The 22,237-nt window shown below is 37.0% G+C and overlaps 1 protein-coding gene across 2 annotated transcripts in view; it reads right to left on the bottom strand.

Moving 5' to 3' along the window:
- Window positions 1-21,867, bottom strand: part of GALC (galactosylceramidase) — a 40,556-nt gene extending 18,689 nt beyond the window's left edge. Inside the window, exons 1-7 of one of the 2 annotated variants that reach the window (XM_084520068.1) lie at window positions 21,635-21,867; window positions 21,141-21,209; window positions 18,695-18,758; window positions 17,524-17,637; window positions 14,429-14,568; window positions 11,977-12,015; window positions 6,634-6,761 (exon numbers count right to left, since the gene is read on the bottom strand). In XM_084520068.1, coding sequence (XP_084376194.1) covers window positions 6,634-6,761; window positions 11,977-12,015; window positions 14,429-14,568; window positions 17,524-17,637; window positions 18,695-18,758; window positions 21,141-21,209; window positions 21,635-21,838 — 758 coding nt within the window. In that variant the 5' untranslated portion in view covers window positions 21,839-21,867. Of the gene's footprint in view, window positions 1-1,422; window positions 1,554-6,633; window positions 6,762-11,976; window positions 12,016-14,428; window positions 14,569-17,523; window positions 17,638-18,694; window positions 18,759-21,140; window positions 21,210-21,634 lie in introns of both variants that reach the window. The other variant, XM_084520067.1, reaches the window with a different exon arrangement.
- Window positions 21,868-22,237: the final 370 nt, after the last annotated feature.

Here is a 22,237-nt window from a genome sequence, read left to right as displayed (position 1 = left end):
TGAAATATTTTTGCAGCTTCAAATTAGAAAAACCCAAAAAATATTTTTGAAAAATCCTTTGATGATATGTGCACTTCTGAATGCCCAGGAGCTAACTGATTATCCTTCACACAAAAGGAGTCTATTTCAGCTCCCTTTTATGACTGAATCAGGGTAAGGACTTTAAAATTTATATTTCTTGCACAGAATTAAACAACTACAGTTTACTGAAATAGCAAGAAAATAGTTGAGCTTCTGGAATTAACATTAAGTACATACTGTATCTGCCAAGAAAAGCAGAAAGGAATCACGCTATGTTGCGATCATCATAACTACAGTGAGTTTGTATCTGGTCAGAGTGAGTTGATAATTGCTTTTGCTTATTGACCCACACATGATCCAAAAAACAACCTGCAAGAAACTGTTAGGATGTTTTTTATTGTTCAGAGTGAGAGGAGGGGTTGTTTTTTTTTTTTCCTGGAATACAGACTTCTCCATGTTTAGAAGGAAAGCTTTCATTCCTCTGCCTCTGTGGGTCAAATATATAAACATGAAGACAAACATTGAACAAACCACCAAGAAATGAAAATATCTAAACATTTCTTAGTGATATGATTTAGTGGAGGACTTATCGGAGTTAGGTCAGAGGTTGGACTAGGTGATCTTGGAGGTGTCTTCCAACCTAGAAGATTCTGTGATTCTATGAATGAATAGTTGAAGCAGGAACAGCCACATCTGAAGCATGTGGCTAGGTCAGCCAAGTCCATGGAACCTGATTAAAATTTAGAGCCACTGAAAAAGAAGTTAATGAGCAAATCTTATATATATATTTATATTCAGAAGTCAGTAATCAGCTTCAAATTTAGCGTAATGCCTTCATAAAATATTACCACCATGTGACGAAACCCAGAACTAGAGAAACAAGTCAGCTGATTTAATACTTCCCGAAATAAGGCTCCCATCATAACAAAACAGAAAACTGAGAAGAGTTATGTATTTTTTGTTATAAATAATCAAAGCACCAATTAAATTCTGACACACTCCAGTTTCTTTAACAACAGAGTGGTGCAAGTCAGTAATACAAGGTTGTTTTTAAAGTCATAAAGCTCAAGCACTTTTTGCACATCAAATACAGGAACCGAACCAAACCAACTCTAAGGAAAAAAAAAGGTTTTCCAAAACCCCTTCAAGTAATCAAATGCACAGCCACAGCCAACTGGAGTCTTGCACATGACAGGAGACTCCTAACTCAAAGAGTTTAAGCTGCGACCAGGACAACAGCTCATCTGACATGATGTGGGTTAGTAAGAAAGATTACAGTGTCAAACCTTTCACCGCAGGTAAGAGTACATAGAGGTAAAGCTTTGGTTATGCCATTCGAAAAGAAGCAACAAGACAAACTTTAAACAAACCACCAAGAAACAAAAAAAGAGAACCCCCTACCCAATGACATCGACCACGTCGTGGAGCTCAGAGTCAAGCAGCAAGACAAAGGAAATGGGCTCCCACAGTCTATCGCTGGCTATGATCCTCACCTGCTGCAGGCCATGTTTATCCAATGTGTACCTCAACAGCTTGGAAAAAAAAGAAAAAATAGGAGAGCAAAGAACAGAGAAGGGACAAAAAATGTTTTTCAAATTGTCAGAAGTTTATCTTGGGAAAGGCAGCATCTCCTTCAGCACTGTTTGAACACACTTCAGAAAAACCGTATCATGTTTCAATTCTTGTTTTTGTCCCAGTTGCAACAACTGTTACACCAAACAAAACGTAACAAACAGATTGTCAAGCACCGACTGCCTTCAAAGGAGGACATTTCTTCTGCCATGCCAAACCCCAAAGTACATGAAAAAAGGCAAAGTGAAAAACATTTGGTTCTTGTTTTCTCACACACAAAACTGCAGATGAAGTTAGAGGCAGACAAAGCCTAGCACATTTCATGCAAGATAATCTACTTGCAGAACAGCCACTTCAACATTACAATGCAGAGGGTTAAGCTATGAGAACCACGTACAGCAGGGCAAGGACATCTGAATGTTAACTGTCAAAGGTTTGCGAAAGCAAAGCAAACGTTTAATTAAACAGAGCTGATTCCGCCTTTCCTCCCTTCTAATCCACTGTTTCAGTTTAACGGTGAAGCAACACACAAGTGAGATCAGCTCTTCCTAAATACAACCAGCAGAAGAAACGAGAAAAATCCCAGACAAACACACTTTATTACTCAACTGCATTTTATTCTCAAGCTTTATAATTGCAAACAATGTATACTTCCCAAGACACATTTTAAGGCCTTGAAAATTACTGAAAAAAAATCTAAAGTGTCACATAAGGCCAAGGCTAACAACATAGTTTCTTGAAATCCAGAAGGCCCCTAAACAGCATTTGTTGTGCTTACAATTCAAGTAACTTCAAATGCCTGACGGCTCTCAAACTTGATATATTGTAGAAACACACACAGGAGCATCTCTAACAGTTCTACATTCTTGTTCTACCTACAGGAAACAGTGCTGCAAGATTTTGCATAGATGAGAAAGTGAACTAGCTTATCTTCAGTCTGGAATATCACGATTTCCTGCCCCTTAAGGTTCTTAAGAACGCTGTCTGAACTCAATGGTAATGTTTTATTTGCACTGTATTTTCCTGTTATATCTTGTATTAGAGTAAGGCAATATTTGGTTTGCAGACTTAACATACATATCAAGGCTAAAGCATTTTGCAATTAGGGCATGTTCCTGATAACTACAGAAAGGCAGTTGGAATCCTAGCTTCAAGAAGGAGGATCTGAGAAACTACTGGCCTATCAAACTATCCTCACCAGGAATGTTAGAGAGGATCACCCTGAAAGCCATTTCCAAGCACATGAAAGACAAGGAGATGACTGGGAACAGCAGCACGATTTACCGAGGGCAAATGATACCTGATAAACCTGACTGCTTTCTGTGACAAGACAACTGACTACTTGTGTGACCAAGGCAAAATCAGTGGATGTCATTACGGCTTGTCTTTAAGGTCTTCCACCAAACTGGGCAGTCCAACCAGGCAATGATTACTCATTATGTCCCCATAGGCTAATATAGGGCTAATACTGTTTGATAACTTTATAACAAAAAAAAATAAATAAATCAGGAAGTTCACAGGCTATATGTTGAAAAGAAGGGCTGCTATTTATGAGGATCTAAACAGACTGAGAGAAAAAAGAAAAACAGGCTGATGGGAACCTTGTCAAGCTCAACAAATGCAAACAAGAAGTCCTGCACCTTTGACAGAATAATCCCCTGCAATAGTACAGGCTGTCAACTGATGGAAGATTGGAAGATTCAAGTAGGTATAAAAAATTAAAAGTAAGGGGGAAAAGAGATAAAAGGTAAAAGAACAGGAGCACAGTCAAAAACGTAGAATAAGCTTCCCAAGCGAGTTGTGAAGATATTCAAACTCAACTAGGAAACCTCAGCGTTATGAGGCTAGGGAGGCATTCCATCTAATTACAGATAACATCCCAGTTATACCACATAAAGAAAATGTTCTTTTATAAGTAAATTGTCTCGATTTTGTACTGTAGATTTTATGTCCCAATTATGTCTTGGGATCAGTTACGTAAAAACAGAATGAAGAAATTGTTTCCAGCTTGTGCTTTGAACTATGTAAAACAAAAATCCTATTTAAAACAAATCCTAAAGACAGCATTTTCTACAATTAATATTTATTCTCCTGTCAGCTTCGCATACTCTTGGACAAGTTAATTTATCTCTCTTACAGAAAATGTCTTCTACCTCGGAGAAAGCAAATGACAGTGAACTGAACTTGTTCTTCTTAATGGACTGAAAAAGCCTTCCTTGATGGCTTTTTTGATTAACAATTCTCTTAAAGCTGTGACTACATTAACTGTAACAATCAACAAAACAATCATCCCTTACATAAAAGCTATAGTCTTTACAAAGTAACTCCTGTCACCCCTCCTCATTCCTTTTAAGTAATTAAATAATCATGGCAAGTCTTATTTTTTAAATGCCAGACACTAGGAGAGAGGAAAAAATTGAAATGGCAGCCATTGTTTATGCTATTTGATCACGGTATTAGAAAACACTCATGATACATCAACACAAAATATTTTTTCTCTCAGCAAACATATTGACCTGAAGGGAGATTATTTAAAAACACCCCCCAACAATTGCTGCCCATTAATAATGACTTACAAGTCAAAGATAACTAAAACCAATGAGAACTACAGAGAAACATTTTACTTTGTTGACTTCTAAATAAAGATCAGAAAAAAATATTTGTAATACATTCAAGTCTACTTGCATACCATCATACAAGCCTTTCAGAAAGAACTTGCCAAAAAGCCAGGCTTTGTTAAACTCTGAAAACCAAATCCACATATAACACAGAAGAGGGGGCACCAAGCTCTAAGTAATACATTCTGGGAGAAAGTAGTGGGAAGATACACTACACACAGAAAAAGAACTGATCAAAATAACATAGGAAGACAGTAGCGAAGGCAGTATTCCAAACAAAATAAGGAAGCATAACACAATTTAAGACTTAAGCTAACTAAATTACATTTTTCTTCTATTTCCAAGCACTTTATGAGTACCAAGTACATAGTTTGACTTAGGAACAGATAAAGGCTTTTTTCCTTCATCTAAAGTAACACCTATTTTTCAATGGCAGCTGCTGCACCTCGTTTATATGAAATAATGGCAAGCAGTATGTTCGCTAAGACTACTCCCTCCACCAATTAAATTGAAACACACTGAACAATAACACCTTGGTAGCCTTTGTTTTAATTAGAAAATATTAAGTCCCCTATCTTTTAAACTCAGCAAGATTCCAAGCCAGCAGAGAGCTTGAATATGAAAGGGAAAAAAAAAAAAAAAAAAAAAACAGAACCCTATCATTAATATACCTTAGCACTGTTCCCTGCTTAAAATACCATTTGTAAACTATCAGATTAAAAACTACCTGATGAAAAGAAAGGAAAAGAACATGAAAGGAAAAACAAAGAAAGGTAAATATCAAATACTTTTTATGGGTGGATACCAAAGCAATCATTCCAATAATGTCTAAATAAACAATGTAACTTTAATTCCAGATTTCCATTTCAAAATAGAACTGTAAGACAAAGTCACTGAGAGGGTTATACTTGCAGAGATTACAGAACAACATACAGGGAAAGGAGTTCAGAGAAAAAAGAGTGCAATACTACTGAGGAAAACAGATTGAATAGCAGATTTTGCAAGCAACTAGACAGATATCTACAAGACGTACAGATATAGTGTACTTTTACCGAGTTTATGAACTTAAAGGACAGATGTGTAACTACTATTATCTTTTTCTAGGTCAGCAAGAACTGCTTGATAGTTGGTGCTTTAAAGTCAGTACTGGCTGAAAAACATGGTGTTCTTGTTTTGTTGCCTCTGTATATAGCTGAATTTCATAATAGATAGCACTACTGAAAATATTCCTCTAACTCTTCATTCTGGTCAGTGGGGGTGGGGAAGTTTAGCAAAAAACATGTATCACGTTCAAGAAAAATCTCAACAAATAAGAATGGTCATCTTAAGGAGCATTTCATTAGCATAGAAATCATAACTAGAACACTTCCTAATGCAATATGAACTTGCTGAAGTTCAAGTCTTGGTTATTCTAGGCAAGTCAGAAATAAACACATACAATTTTTATTTTCTTTTTTTGAGCCAAGTTAGCTATACAACACTGGCATTGTAATTGCTACTTCTCTGGAAGCTACTTCCAGGTGATCAGCATTTATAAGCTCAGCACATACAAAAACTGTTTCTTTATGAAATCCCTGCTTAATTGTCTTGCTGTAACCTTTGCACCATACATCAGTTTAAATAACTATGAGTATATCACAGATCCTTACATATAAACGAGGACAAACAGTACGTTAGGGACCACAAGCACATTCTTATCACAGTAAAGCTAGTAACAGATGTAAGAAAGACAAAACACAACACAAGTGAACAATTTATACATGTAGAGTTGATTACCACTGTAAACATGCTATAGATTTGAAAAAAATCTAATAGCGTTGAAAAATCAAAGCAAGCAAGAAAAGCAAGGTAGAAAGCATATTAGGGAGCAAGTGTGCAAACAAATAATCAAGTTGCCATTTGTCGGAACTGCAACAGTGGGCACTACTACCTGCTGAAATTGGGATGGGTGGTATAGATAAAAAAAAAAAAAAAAAAAAACACCTTTGGGTGTTACCAGATGAAAGCAACAAGTAGTCTTCTACCCTTTCAATGTGATCAGAAAAATCATAAGCAAAGAGTCTTTGTGTTGCAGGGAATGCTGCAACAGTAAGAAGTAACTTACTGGCAAAAGTTCAAGCTCATCTGAAATTAAAACAGATTCCAGACCAAGAGTTTCTCATTATCCTAAAGTTTTTTCTGACTTTGAAGATGCACTCGGAGATTAGCTAGCAGTCTTCTGTCATTTGCTAGTGACAAGGCAAGAAGCCTAAGATCTAGCTCCTAACTCAATTTTTGAAACAAATGATGGAAGAATTACAAGATCAACTTAGACATGCACTAAATTGAAAGCTGGGAGAAAAACAGAATGACTTCTCAAAATGGAGGTGAAGATTTTAAAGAAATTAAGTGGTAAGTAACGTGTCTCTTCTCCCACACTTACCCGACTACCTGAACAGCATCATTAAGATAGGGATCAACTACCATCTCCTTTGAAATGTTCCAGTCTCCATCCGCAGCGATGATGCCAATGTTCCTTAGACCCAGTCTGTCCAAAGACTGTCGAAGTACCTTAGTAACAGATAACACCACTTAAAGTGCAGCCTTTCATCACACATGCAACACGAAAACTTAAGACTGTAAACAATTCAAAAACTGAAGGAGCAGTCAGTGGAAGCATCTGTTATTGATCTTGCTCTGAAGACAAGTTTTCACTTCTCCTACAATAACAACCACAATAAAGTTACTGATAAATACTTTTAACACTGAAGGGTTATCTCTGACAGTCAGATAGCCACGCAGAAATAGGCTGGTATTATAAACATGTTTTTAAACTCAACGCTCAATTTAAAAATACATTTTTTTTTTCCAATGGCTTCCACCTGCAACTGCATCTGGGAAAGGACATCAGTCCACAGCCTAAAATACTTCCTTCAATCTTAGATATACAGAGATTATGTAGTATGTGCTGTATGCATGCATACATAAGGAAGATTTTTTTCCAAGTGATTTGACTGTATTTGAAGGTATGAATCCTTAGGTTCTATAATTTCTTATAATAGATGTCCACCAACACGAAGGATAATAGAGAGCATTTCTGTCTTGATGTGCAGTCAAGACAAGGACCCAAAACAAAGTTTAAGTGTTGGTGACAAGCAAGCCTAGATCTAACGGATACTAAGCTCGTTAATAACCTTTCAGCAAGGAGACAAGCAGTGAAGTTCTGTTCTTGAAGCCTTCAAAGCATGAAGCTTACTAAAAAGTTTGTAAAGGTATAATTATTAAAGTCACTGTAATTTGAAACTCATAGCATGAAACATTTTATTGAGTATCCCTGACAATATTAAGATCAGATGCTGTCAGAAGCTGTTTGCAAAAAAAAAAAAAAAAAAAAAAAGCTTTTCCACTATTTAAACAATATAATTCTACAAATGATATTGGTTTTAATAAGCATTAGTTTGGTACAGGTTTTTTCATAAAAGCAAAACCACAGTGAGGCTAGATCGATGCTACAGCCTTGTATCAACTTAATCATCAGGCTGCACCCAGTCTTACTCTTACAAACGTGGCACAGATTAAAGAGTGAACACATCAGAGAAGTTTTATCTATTTAAATTTTGTTCCTGATAGCCATCAGTGTGATGGTTTTCAGAATTCTTCAGTAACAAGAAGAGATCAGAGGAAAACACACTAAACATTTCAGAAAACTGAAGACGAGCCTAGATCATTTTGCCAACCTAAACCACTGTAAGATGTTAAATCTCAAGGTCTACTCCCCAGTATTTGTCAGATACTTTCTTCAACATGTGACTGCAGAATTTCCATTTCTAGCCCTAAGTACTGTACAATACTAAGCACCTGACTGGAAGAGAAGATATTGCCAGTTCAATGATAACAGCACTTTCAAAGTCTATAAACATGTTTGACTCAATTGGGGTAAAGAAATTGGAGAAGATACACAGGTAGACAAAAATGACACTCCTGAAAAGAAAATATTTTTAGAGACTAGTTAACTAACAAAAAATCTTAAGAAACTGAGGCATTTGAAGATGTTTCCCACAATACTTTCCTAACTGATGTCTAGAATTAAAACAACATACTACAAGTAGGAAAACTACTAGAAAATAAAAGTAACAGCGATCTATCCACTTGCAGTAAGGACCAGATCAGGATGAGCCTGCAAAGACTTCTGAATTGGGATGTAGAAAGAACTTCCATAGATATAATTATTTTTATTAAAATACTTCATGGACAAAGTACATCCCTTAAATTTGTGCAGGATCCAAAGCAAGCAGGAATTTGACAAATTAGAATAGTCCAGAAATTATTCACTCATAAATGACTTTTAGTTCAACAAGCTGCACCAATAACTGGTGTATACCACAAAGTAAACAGAAAGTCTGATGAAATGGTTCTGAGGATGATGGTGGTTCACCAAAGGAGAAATAGTGCCAGTGTATTGCGAGGGAAAAGGGAAGTTGTACTTGTTTCTGAACTGTGCATTTCTAGATTTGGATTCTTTCTACCTATTCCACAGCAGAGATGACAGATAAGACAAAGTATGACCTACAAAGAAGATTGTCATGACCAGTGCTGTTTAACCTAGAAAATAAACTGAGGGAAGACATGACCATATTCAAAGACCTAAGTGGTCTTTGAAAGAGGAAGGACATTAGCAGCCCTCTGGAGCAGATAGAACTAAGACAAAAGGTAACACCCAATGGACATACAGCAAGATTTAGTAGGTTAGACATTCAGAAAAACTGCCTAATCATAAAGATAGCTCAGTAGAACAAAATAACTAGAAATGTTGCAGAACATCCATGTAAGAAAGTAAGTACCAAGGACACAGAATTGTAGACACACAATGTACTCCACAGTAACATATGCAGAATGATGTCATTCCAGCCACCCCAAACCCCAGTACAGGCATTTGTATGAAGATACTCATTAAATTTTAGGGTCAATTTAATATGACAGTATTTAAAAATATAGTTGGAAGAATATACAAGCCACAGAATCATTGCTTCCCTGTTCTGTTTCTTCTACTTTATAAGAAACACAACTGGAGCCTTAGTGGATGAAGCAACTAAAATAATTTCATATAAATAAAAATTTAGCAAAATAACGAAGAATTTAAACTGATCTGTGTCATGTATTTGTCGTTATAGAATATGTTTGCTGAACATTTTAGTAAGTCTTTTTCAAATGGCTGACTGCAAGCAGAATCATTGATTATAGAATAGATGTGCCACATGGCAGCACAGAGTAAGAGAACAAATGATAAAACAAGGGTTAAATAAAACATTATATCAATTAATCGGGTGAAGGTTGATACTTTTCAATGAATGTTTTGGTGATTTTAGGGTAAAACTTTAAAAATATAGCTCTAAAAGCCAAAAGTTGTCCCAATTCAATTGTGCTAAAAAAGCTAACATGTAGAATGCATCTGCTCTAGAGTTGTTCTCCACATTCTCCTCACATCTGGAAGCCAAGGCAAACAGATTAGAAAACATCCAGGTGACGCTGCAGAGGACCAAGCAAAAAAGAACCTGTTTCAATCAGTGATATAGTGAAATAAAATGAGTATTTTATTTATAATAAGATCTGCCTTCTCTCCAATACTTATTTTTTACAAAAGCTTGTTTCATCAACTTTCCTAGCAACATATCACCTAGGTAGTGAACAAATAAAACTTGCAGCTCAAAAAGCACATTACTCTATCTTCTATCCTACTTGCATTGCCTTATTCCAGACTGTAAGCAAGTGTTTTCAGTTCTGTTTGGTTTTGCTTTTATAACATAGGTACTGAGCAACATTGGATTTCTATTTAAACAGCCCAGGCATGAGCGTTTCCCTCTACTTCCTACCAGCAGAAATTACTTATGATTGTAATTATCCTTTAGGAGACTATTAGTATCCTCAGATTTTTCCTTTAGCCTATACCTGATCAGTGGATAACTTCTCTTTCAAAGAAAGAAAATCCCAGCACCTAAATTTCTTGGCACTAAATAAGGCAGAAAACGTCTAGTTTCTACATCCTGCTGTTGTTTTGGTTTGTTTTGTTATAGAGGCAGCCCTACAAACGCTTTTCCTACATTAGAAAAAAAGCCTATGGCTTGTACTAAACACACATCAGGATGACATATTTTAAAAGGATTCTAAACATACCCACTGAACAAGTTTGGACAGGGATTTAAGCAGCTTCACTAACAAAATCCACAAGAGTTTTGCTACTAGACATGCATGAAGAAACATGACAACTTGGCATAGATACCAAGGTGTTTTATGTCACACTTTAGTGCTTTTGCATTTTCTCTGGCATGGATTTTGTATGTCAATAAAACTACTGCCAAACCTCTGCGTCCAAAAGGAACCAATGGTCTAGACTAACTTTCACAGGCTGCTACAAAATCACTTTAATACAATTAGTAGTGAAACGAAGCATAACTAGCAGAAGTTGGTCTAAGTTATAACCATAAACCCACTACAGTCTTAGAAACTAAGTTGCTGTGCTGGCAGTGAACCAGATAAATCAGTTTACGATACATAGTTGATTAACATATCTGTTAACAATAAACTCATAAAAATGGATAAGGTGTTTCTCTTTGTCTCTACCAGGTATAATGCCAGCACAGTTTTCTGCCAGTGCTTCCTGACCTCCCTCGCTCAAAGCAGCTTACAAATCATAGGAAATATATCTAAAGCTACTCATCTACTTATACAATAGGAAGGAAAAAAGGTTTTACAGGAGAACACCCAGTTTTTATGAACAGGCAGAATTTCATATCCCAGCCTTATGAAAGGGTGTGCTTCCCCCCCTCCACCCTTAATACCATGTTTGACTGTTGTACACCATTCTACTGTACTATTCTATTGAAATTAATCAATGAATAAAATAATGACAGAAGGTCCAAGGTCAAACGACATGACTAACCTTACCCAGTGTACACAAACTGTAAGAACTGTAACTTTTCTAATAGCCACTAACTGAATAATTAGGCAGATGGGATCCAACCTCTGCTGTGTTCTGTAAGGAAATTTGACAATTTTCTACACACTCAGTTCAACTTTTATTTGCTTTTAAAAAGCAGAAATGCAATTGCTTTTTAGCTTTGAAGCAGCAACAAGGAAGTGAATATAGCAGAAGCTTAAACTTAAGTTTCTACTTCAACATAAATAGAAGCAAGCTTCCAGAGAAGTGTACGTGGCAAGGGGAGCAGTGATAGCTTAGTGATACCTCACCTCAGTGTCAGTTATGTGAAATACTGTCTCTCTCCAATTCATTTCAAACATGATGCATTGACTTTTGCATAGTTAAAATAAAGAAACTTTACATTATGATAAAAGTAGATTAGAAAACAGAGAAATACAGCAGAAAATATAAGAACTTGCAGTTTTATAACCATAATCTAAGGATATGATACCCACTTGAACTTCACTAGAGAATTTTTAAGCAATTGCAGATCTGCGACTTATTTTATAGTTAACTCTAAGACAGTAAAAAAACAAATTTGGATGATTCAGGTGGAGCCTCCATTAAAGTGTTCCACATATTTACCATACACCGACACACAAAGTTCAAAATAAGTTTCAGAAGAAAAAAAAAATCTAAAGAACTGGCTCCATTAGCATTCTTTGTCTGCTACCACTACATGTAAGTGAAGCAGTTGCAGGATTAAGGTCTCTTTTCTAGGCAAAGTCAGCAAAGCTAATCATTGACATAGGATAAAGACAAACTTCAGAAGCACATTTCACTTTAGAGAAGGGAAAAAAAAATACATACCTTGATATATTTGCTATTAAATGCCCTTTCATTCCATATCTATAAAGCAAAAAGTAAAAAGCCATTTAGAGAAGTCAGGACAGATAACAAAAGATTTTATTTATATTTATATATATATATTTATATAAAATGAGATTACACAATCATTAATGAACTCCACCGTTCTAGTTTCCTAGAAGAAAGTGTTCTGGTTGGTTTTGTTATAGAATTCTCCGCTGGAGAGCTGATATGAAAGTTCCAAACAGCTGCTTGTTTTATCTAACTTTTGGACCTACTGCCTGTATTCTTGCTTTAATGCTGTGGGAGCTCTACAACAGTTTGCCACATTACACATTATTAGCATTATGGGCCTACAGTTTGTTAGAATTCCTCTCGAAAAAAAACATTGTGGCTTCAAGGCATGGTCATACAGAACGGGCCCTTGTTGCCATACCCTAATATGGAGAGAGAAAATGACTGCTTCATTGAATGATTGCCTACAGTTTCAGGACATAATTCCTTGAAACTTTGAATTCTTTATAATTTATACAGGACTATATCCATAGCTAAATACAAGAGAAACACAGTATAGTTTAAATCATATTGTTTTATGTGTCTTTACTTAGATTGCTCTGGATTGCCCTGTTTTATGGAAAGGGTGTTTAAGCTAAACACAGCCTAAAATTCAAGAGCAGGAACGGAGGCGTTCCTTTCTACCAAATATCAGGGACAACAAAATGCCAAGTCAAAAACCTTCTTACTTTTCCTGACCTGCAACATGAGCACTATGACTCATGTTCACCAGTAAAGGTCTTATGTGTGCCCCGGTAGGTGAAGGTCACCCAGCTATCTACAAACTGACAGTTTCATCCAACTGGAAGATGACTGTTTGATTTTGACCATAGCCTGCCACTCAAATGTGCCAAGAGCTTGGTGTTTCTTGTTGGCTGGTTCTAGGCAAGTCCTCACAACGCGTATCCTCTGTCTAGTGAAAACTCTGTATAAATGAGAAGAATTCAGGAAGACTTGCAGGCTTGTTTCTTTATAGGACAAAAACACCTAAAGGATATTTCTAGATCTTTCCACAAGTGTTAATATGATCAGTTGATTTCTGAATTACAAAAAAATTACTTACTGTGTGGCTCACCATAAAAAAACTAATTATGTATATTATATAGCACATGCTACAAACCAGAACAGAAGGAAAACAATGTAGAATCAGAGCAGCATTAAAATTGTTTTGTCAGGTTCTGAGCCTTCACAGACCTAACTCCTTTCCTGTGTTTCTTTCATATAATACTCACCAAGAAAATAGACAACATGAACTGTCAGCACGCTGCTTGTAGAATCACAACTTCCTCTTCCTTAGAGATATAGAACCCAAAAGGCCAATTGCAACGTCAAGTAACAGTACAGCAGCCAGACATTCATCAAATATTTAATCTGCAGAACTTACCTGGTTTTAAATTTTCACCTTCCTGTGCTTTTAGAGCAGAAGGTATGTTCCACCTCCCCAAATTCAATTTCTGAAGTACTGCTGTGTTACCCAGCATGCAAGACTGACACAGATGAAGTCAGCCAGCAACAAAGGGGACATATTCCAGAAGAGAGACATATCATATATATGCACCTTCCCACATTACAGTAGAAAGCTCAGGCTTTTCTAGAGGGATGGAAACTATAACTTTGAGAGCCTCCCTCTGGACTGTTGATTTTCAGCTTTTCTGCAGTTAAACAACTCTCATATCAAAACACTTAGAAGCCCAGAATAAGTGCAGTGCTTTTAAAGGAATCCTATCCAGACATTTTCTTAAGCAGAAGAAAAAAAAAGAAAGCATTAGATCTCTGTCAAATAATGAATTTGAAGTGTTTCTTCCAGGTTGTGGGCTTCTCCCTCTCACCTCCAAGTTACATTTTTCTCAGATACTCACTTACTACTTCTATCTATTGCTCTGTAACAAAACAGAGCAGTTATACTATACTGTAACATGTGCACCTTAACCTACTCTAAATAACGGAAGCAAAAATGGAAAAAGTTGTAGAGGGTTGCCCTTCAGCAAAAATAGTAACCATATTGTATGTCAAGAAGCCGTGTTATATTACTCTCAAACTCCAAGTCTTAATGTTTTTTTGTTAGGCAGTTACTTCTGAAACCCAGGCAGAGCAAGCAAGGAAGGAAATTACAAGACCAAGTTTCAAACAGGTTTCAAAATCCTCAAATTATCCGGTAATTTCATTCTAGAATTGGGAAGGCAGGAATCTAGCCATTTTATACTGTTTCAGAATTATTGGCCAGTATTGCAGAAAGACTGTAAACTAGCATAACTTCTTCCTTTCTCACTGCAACAGAAAAACCCAAAACTGCAATTACTATTTCTCATCCCTCTTTCACCCAGTAATCAACAAAGAGAAAAGAACAAAAATCTTAGGAATGAAGATAGACAACATATACTGGAAATTGTGCTTTACTGACCCCGATATAGTCAATGTCCAGATCATGATACTGTTTAGCTCCTAATATCCAAGAAATAATATAGTAAGCAGTGACATGTGGATAGTCATAGGGCCAGTTTTCACCTTTCCCTATCCATGCTGGAAACGTCCAGGGTAATCCTGAAGAGAGAATAAAAACAAAAGAATAAAATACTGAGTAAAGTAGACTGTCCACTTAAGCAAGATTCAAGAGCTAGCTGTAATTTGTACTACATAAATCATAGAAGCAGATATGTCCTTCAGATTCACATAGTTTCAATGAAGACAATAAAACACTACTCATTTTACAACAGAATATGCTGTAATATAAATAACAATCAAAACTGTTAATATATATTTTTTTTTAAAAAAAGAAAAAAGCTAGGAACCCATCCCTTCTAGTACTGTAAGGAAGCCTACAGGAAAGATCAGGAATGACTCTTTATCAAGGAGTGCAGGGGAATGGCTTTAAACTAAAAGAGGGCAGATTTAGATTAGATATAAAGAAGAAATTCTTTACTCAGAGGGTGGTGAAGCACTGGAACAGGTTGTGAAGCTGTGGATGCCCCATGCCTGGAAGCATTCAAGGCCAGGTCGGATGGGGCTTTAGGGGAGGAGCCTGATCTAATGAAAGGTGCCCCTGCCCACAGTGGGGGGGTGGGAGGGTTATTTGATGTCATTTACGGTTCCTTCCAACCCAAATTATCCTATGATTACTACAGAGCAACTGACTACATGCAATATTTCTGTATATGTGCATATGCTATGTGTAGCATTAGTTCTAACAGGCTTAACATTCTGAAGACTTTGGGATAACAGTTCACAAAGTTATAGACAAAGGATCAATACTAAACACCAAAATTTGTTAGTCTCCTGAGTATGAATTCCAGAACAAGTGATGATCTGATCATAATAGAGGACGAAAGAATAGGATCATGAAAAAGCATTTTCAAGTGTCAGCAGCTTTCTAGATCTTGTGGTAAGAATAACAAATTAACCTCAGTAGATCCTCCTACATTTTCAGCTGACACTGTATAAGACATCACAGGTAAATTCAAAGCCATATCCTCTTACCTTTTTCCTCAAATCAAGTGTTCAATAACAGGAAGTTGTTAATAATCAGTCATAGACTGTAAGCTTACTGTTCACCACAGCGCTTGTCTAAGAGAACCTGATTGGCAAATCCTGTACCAAGTCATGCCTTGGGGGTGAATAAGGCAAAATCTGATGCCTGAATGAGGGGTAATTAGACACGTAAACTGGTAGCATACAACAGCTGGTGCCAGCAAAACTGTCATATTTTTGGAGACTTGCAAGTAATTAAAGTAATCTTTATGTTTTGGTCCCACTTCTTTTTGTAGGACAAAATACAACTTTCTTATCTGAAAACACCTTTTAAATTTTGCTGACTGAAATTTGAAGCAATATCAAATAAAAAGAAGCATCAGATGACTGAATAATCCTGTTGTTGAAACTGGAATAACACATTAGACTACTGAGAAAGGATATCTGTCTGGTGATACAGAGAGGAAGATACTCTAAAAGCAGGAAGTTTACATATATTGATAAATTATATGAACAGAATTATCACAGGGAAAGAACACAAACATCACTGACAACCTTTCAAGCTCCTGGAAGTAAAGCCTTTGAAATACTTTAAAGGTTACTTTCAAAATATTTTTACTACTTACAGATGTGCACATTTGTTATAACTTACTTTGGAGGGAACTTGTCTCTTGCATGACTTAGTCATAAAAGACTTCACAAATTGTCATTCATATTGTCACTTTGTTATAAGAGTACAACACAATCAAGTAAACTATATGAAAAACCAGAAACAAGTCACAAGCCACATTTATTTCCTTGTCTGGTTGCTATGCTGCACATTAATAATTATTCAGACTAAAACGAAGATAGATTGAGATAGAAGTATACAATCAAATGATGCAGTGTATTTTGTTTGAATTATGAGGTTTCTCTGCCCTGCAGAGACTGCTGATTTCTGGCTTGCTCTTACAAAGGTAAGAATTATAATAATACATTCTGCAACCACATACAAAATGGAAGCAATCATATACTATATGAAGGCATTATCAATAGCAAAAGGCACTTGTATTCAATATCAAGTTCAATTTCACTGTTTCAAAAAGCTAAGAGAAATGCAAATATCTTGAAATGCCAAGTCCATCAGATAATTTTAGAATTCACCAGGGAATACTGGTGGCCTTCACACATGGAAGAGCCCAGCATTTAGTTTATAACTAGTTCAGTGTTAATAGTTTCACAAAGACAAAAATATTTGCTCAAAACAGCACTGAGAGATGTGTGCTGACTTTTCTGTTTCAGAATCAAGATCTATCATGATTAGTAAGAAAGATTGCTTCCAGTTTCAGGAAGTACACACATGCTATCTAGCACCTCACTACAGAATCAAATTATTTATATCAATGTTCATTTTTGAAACTGTTTTTGCAGAATAAAAAAAAATCCCTTCTTTCATGTGAAATACATTCTGTAAAGTGTTTCATGTAAAATCTATGGTTACACATTCGTACTGTCACAGCACATACACAACCCATGATCAAAACAGAGAAACAGCTAAGTCTTCTTATAGCTCAACTATGTATGTCTCAAACAAATTATAAAGCAAAGACAGAAAGCATTGTAATGGGGAGGGAAGGTGACAAGTTTGTAATAAGGACATATAATTGAACTTGGTGCATGGAAGATTTACAGATCCATACTTCCTGTAAGTTTACTTTATTCTTCCCCCTTTTTTTTTTTACTCTACTTATTATTCAGAAATTCACCCATCAGAATAAATCATTTATATTCATCACTGTGATAACATCTAAACATTAATGTTACTTCATGCAAGCAAATTATTAGAGATTCACTGTTCAGAATGTTATTCTACTATAGCAAAGCAAAAATAGTATTTTTAAGGGAACTATCAATGCAAGATTAACAAACACTAGAGATTCTCTACTTTGCCTACTGCAACATAAAAAAAAAAGCATATAAGCATATATATATATATATATATTTATTTTTTAGAAAAAAAGCATATAAATCCTAAAGCATGCAACAATTTACCTATCAGTTTAATTTGGGGGTTCCTCTTTTTAGCTTCTTTCATCAGCCACCATTCGTAGCCCCGGAAGTAGTTCTCATCATTTTCATAGTGCATATGGGAGGGCTCAGTGCCATCTAGGAAGGAAAGAGACAGGTAGTTTACAATTATCTTCTGTGTCATAAGCTGTTACACATTATCAAGTTTTCTGTATTGCTCACTGCCACAGTATGCAGGCACACAACTCCAATACGGTTCACACATTCTTTGTTTTGCTTCAAAGCAAAATGAGTAGTGGAAGGGAACATGCAAGACTTGCCACCCTTCATTCTTAGCATATTAACTTAGCATAAATTTCCATTTGATTGGTATTTTTAAAAAAAAAAAAGATTATGCCCTCTTTTTTTGCATCAGAATCTGGTTAACTATTGAACCATTTTATATTCACAGGTATAATCCTAAATATAGATTTAGCATTATAATCTTGGTCTTAACAACTACTGCGAATGTTACAGGTTAGAAGGAAAAAACATGGTAGAAGGTATAATCAGCAGGTTATGTCTAAATGCTGACATATAGGAGGGAGGGGCAAAGAAGAAAAAAACATTATAAACAGTAATTTAGTTACTCTTAATTTTCAATAACAAACAGTTAATAAACATGTATTACTCCATTTCTCTTATATGTAAATATAATGAACTAGGCAAACTGCACCAAGACTTTTTCACCTGCAATTGTGGCCAGGCAAAAAAAAAGTGCATACTGTCAGTCAGACAAGGACACCCCAATGAAATGTTGCAGCCATGAAACCAAAGAAACATTAACTGCTTCTGATCAGCCGTCTGTGCATTTTCATGTTTTTAAGACATATACTACCTATCCCTAGAAAAGTTTTACAGCGTTCGTATTGCAAAACTAGTGTTTGAGAAATGCTCTGCAATTCAGAAAGCTTCCCCAACCTTGGAAGGAAAAAGAACTTACATAGTCTAGAACACAACCTATTAACCATTATATTATATTAAGAACTTAGTGTAAATTTCTCGTCTACAAGTTGGCAGACATTGTCTCTGATCTTTTTGTGCAACTTCAGTAGAACTACACAACATACCTGCATTTTTTAACTCAAGTGCAGCATGCAGGACATGTCGCTAACAGAACATTGCAATGAGAAGTTAAACCCTGTAAAATCCATACCTGTTGACTGGCCATCGCCTCCAATCTCTACTTTGAGAATATGCAAAGAAGCACCAAAATTTGGCTAGGAAAAAGAGAAAGAAACAGAGAAGTCGGACTATTGAAAAGAACTGTGAAACAAATAAGTGCACAGTTTTGAGGATACTGGAAATTCAATACTTTTTTATTAAACACCCATATCAGGTGCAATGTGAGATTACAAGAAATTCTGCTTCCAAAGGAAACTGGTAAAGAGAAATAAAAATTTACCTTTAGCCAGTTTCACTGACTCTTGCACAGTTAATGATACTTCCCCCCACTCTGCAGATCTTAAATTGATTTTGTTAAAGAAATTATTGAAGAGTTCTTAATGCAGAATGAGCTACATGAGGAACACAACTGTATTTCTAATGTTATTAGAAGTCAAGCTTATTATTTCCTTAAAAAAAAAAATAATCAGAGCTGTTATCCTTGTAATTAATTTGTTCATTGGTCTAAAGGATTACACTCCTTATGTGAAGGAGTCAGAAATAACCTACAGACAGAAAGCATGAGAAAAGGAAAGGTGCCATAACGGAGAACAAATATCCGCTTGGTCCACTATCCTGTTTCCCTTGCCTCTGACTAGTAGACAGAATACAGAATTTAAGCACATGTAAGTCATCCTATTCCTAGTATGTTCATTCAGCCATTGGTGGTTTTGTAAGCTCTGGCTTGAGCAACTCTAACTAATCATTATATTAATAAGCACTAATGGAGCTGGCTTCCTTCATGGAATTACTAAAGTATAATTTTGGCAACTAAAAAAAAGTTTCAAGACTTAAGAATGCACTTCAATAAAAGAAAAAAGGTACACAGACAATAATTTGCTTGGCATACAGTTTTTTGTTGTTGCTTTGTTTTTTAAATAAGAAGCAAATGTTTCCCAGTTTACCATGAGTCCTCCATATGTTATTTTAAACTTCTAATACATACCCTTTTTCATCTCTACTGTGTAAGTCAGGCATTAAAAGATAAAGAGAATGAGGCAAAGTTGTTTCCCACTTATCTGACATTTTCAGAAGTTTTGGTGAAAGAACACACCAAAAATAATTTGAAAATCACAACCTCTCAGCTAGATTTTCTTTTATCACAATCCTTTTGACTCCTTCAGAAAACTCATAATGTGTGTTGTAGCACACAATTTTGGTCTCCAAACTCCAGTCAGATATTATGCCTTACTCTACCCTTTGTAACCAATTTTAAACTACACAGTAAACTATTCCCCTCCAGCCATCTGGATTACACTACTTGAAAGTGACATGACATCCTCTTTCAGCAGAGTAATTTACAGTGCCAAAAGCAAAACAAGTTATTACTGTTCAGGGCAATAATCTTACCATATATTAAGTTGAGTAACTCCACAGGTTACACTTGCTAACTAAAGCAGCTTACAAACCAGTAACATTTGTACTCCTTCTACAGTAACTGCACTTGTACTGGAAGTACACTAGTTTGGAACAGTCTATTGAAATGATGCAGTCCAGGCATAAGTTTTCACATTTTGTGAATCTATCCATACTCAAATCAAACCTGTCCAACCCACTTCCTACAATGATAACAAACAACTAAGCCATTTATTGTAGCCACAGAATTATTTAGCCCTCATTTAGCCCCAAATTAATGATAAAAATATGTTGGGAACAGGCAAAAAAAGAGTAATTTTAATAATTAGAAGAAATAAGCTCCTGAACAACATGCTGACTGTCAAGGACAACAACTAAAATTTAAGATTCTGATAAAAATAACTTTTGTACAGTTAGCACCTATCAGATATGTAATATTGGCAGATGTCATATTCTGAAGGAAGGCAACTTGTTCCTTTGGTTTCGGAACTCACACACTAGACTACCAACTACTCTTACTGGTTCTATTCTTGTCCCAGAAGAATGAGCCTTCTAGCTCTTCATAGCAGAATCAAAACTCTTGTGAAGCGCTAGGAAGCTCATTCTTTATGAGAGAACAATTTATTTATTTATCCCACAACAATACACGCAGAGTTAAACCATAATAAAAATAAAGTCAGAGAGACTGAAAAAAATATGTAACACATGTAAACATTGCATTCTTAATTACTAATCTTGAAAACAGTTAAGTAACCTTTTCAAAAAAGAAGGCTGAATGTTTCCCTACACTGTGAATTAGCATACAACCTAGCACTAACAGATCTAATCTCTCTCTGAGATAGACCATTCCACTCTTAGCTACGCAGCCATCTACAACTTGCAGTTACTAACACAACCTATTACTTTTTCTATTCTACTACAATGTTCAGGTGTTAAGTCAAAAAATCAACTTTTAAGTGAATGATTTATAAGGAGTTTGTCTAATCCTAAGTAATACTGACTACTCCATAAAGTCCCAACATTCAACAATAAAAAATAATAATGCCAAATTTCATGCAGAATAGCAGTGAAACAGGCTTTACCTTGAACAGATAATCTAAAATCTGCGAGCGATAAGGTTCTTGGTAGTTCACGAGGAGTCTAGATGTGGCCTAAAACAGAAAGAAGGTGAAAATATGAACACCTTAGCTTTCAAATACAGAAGTATATCCCAATTTTTCAGCCTGGGCACTTTCATGTAGTTAATAAAACTACCAAAGTAAACGTAGCATCAGGAGCTCTGCTAAGCACAAACAACAAGCTTTTTCTAACCCTTCACTTGTATATTTCTGCAGACTTTAAGCGCCTGCTGCTCTGAGACACTTCAAAGAAGAAAGTTTAGAGAACAGGGACGCAGCTTTACCACAAGCAAAGCGCAGCCCCCCAGCGGCATCACTCATGCTCTCCCCGAGCCCCCCGCCTCGCCTCACCCCGTACCAAACGCACCGGGAGCACCTCGGACCCCCCACTCCCGGCCCCGCAGCCTCCCTCCGGTCTCCCCCGTCCCCCCACGCCAGGGTCCCGGGGCAGCACTCACCCCTCCGCCGCTGACCGCGCCGATGCCGTCGAACTGCCTGCCCAGCCCGCTGCCGGCGTCCAGCACGTAGGTGGCCGTTGGACGCGGAACGGCACCGACCCCAGGGGGACCCGGGCCCCAGCTGGAGCCGAGCAGAAGCCAAACGCAAAGCAGAGCCGCAGGGCGAGGTGGAAGCGCGGCTGCTCCCATCGCGGCTGCTCCCATCCCAGCCGGTCCCAGCCCCTTTCGCCCCATCCCTTCCGTCCCCATCCCGGTCTCGTCTCCCCGCCCCGCCCCGCCCCGCCCCGGCCCCCCGGCGACTCGCCCCCGCCCACCGCGTGACCGCGCAACCTGGCAATCACCTACGGAGGGCGGGGCGTGAGCGCGCTTCGCCGCCATTTTGCTAAAGGGAAAGGGAGGGGGAAGGGTTTCCAGCCCGTACCGGTTGAAGTTGGTGGCTGCCATTTTGGAAGAGGGCACGGAGGGTCCCACGCGGTGTGGCGGCGGGCTGCCAGGCTGGGTGTGGGCGCTGAGTATGAGTGAAGCCATTGAGGAGCCATTTTGGGTGTGGGAACGGACACGGGGACTTCAGGATGCGTTGTGATAACAGGACTGGGGGGTCTT

The sequence above is a fragment of the Aythya ferina genome (genome assembly GCF_964211825.1).
Source record: "Aythya ferina genome assembly, chromosome: 5".
Taxonomy (NCBI): Eukaryota; Metazoa; Chordata; class Aves; order Anseriformes; family Anatidae; genus Aythya; species Aythya ferina.
Note: the sequence above shows the minus strand (reverse complement) of the source record. Positions and strands in the feature narration are given on the sequence as shown.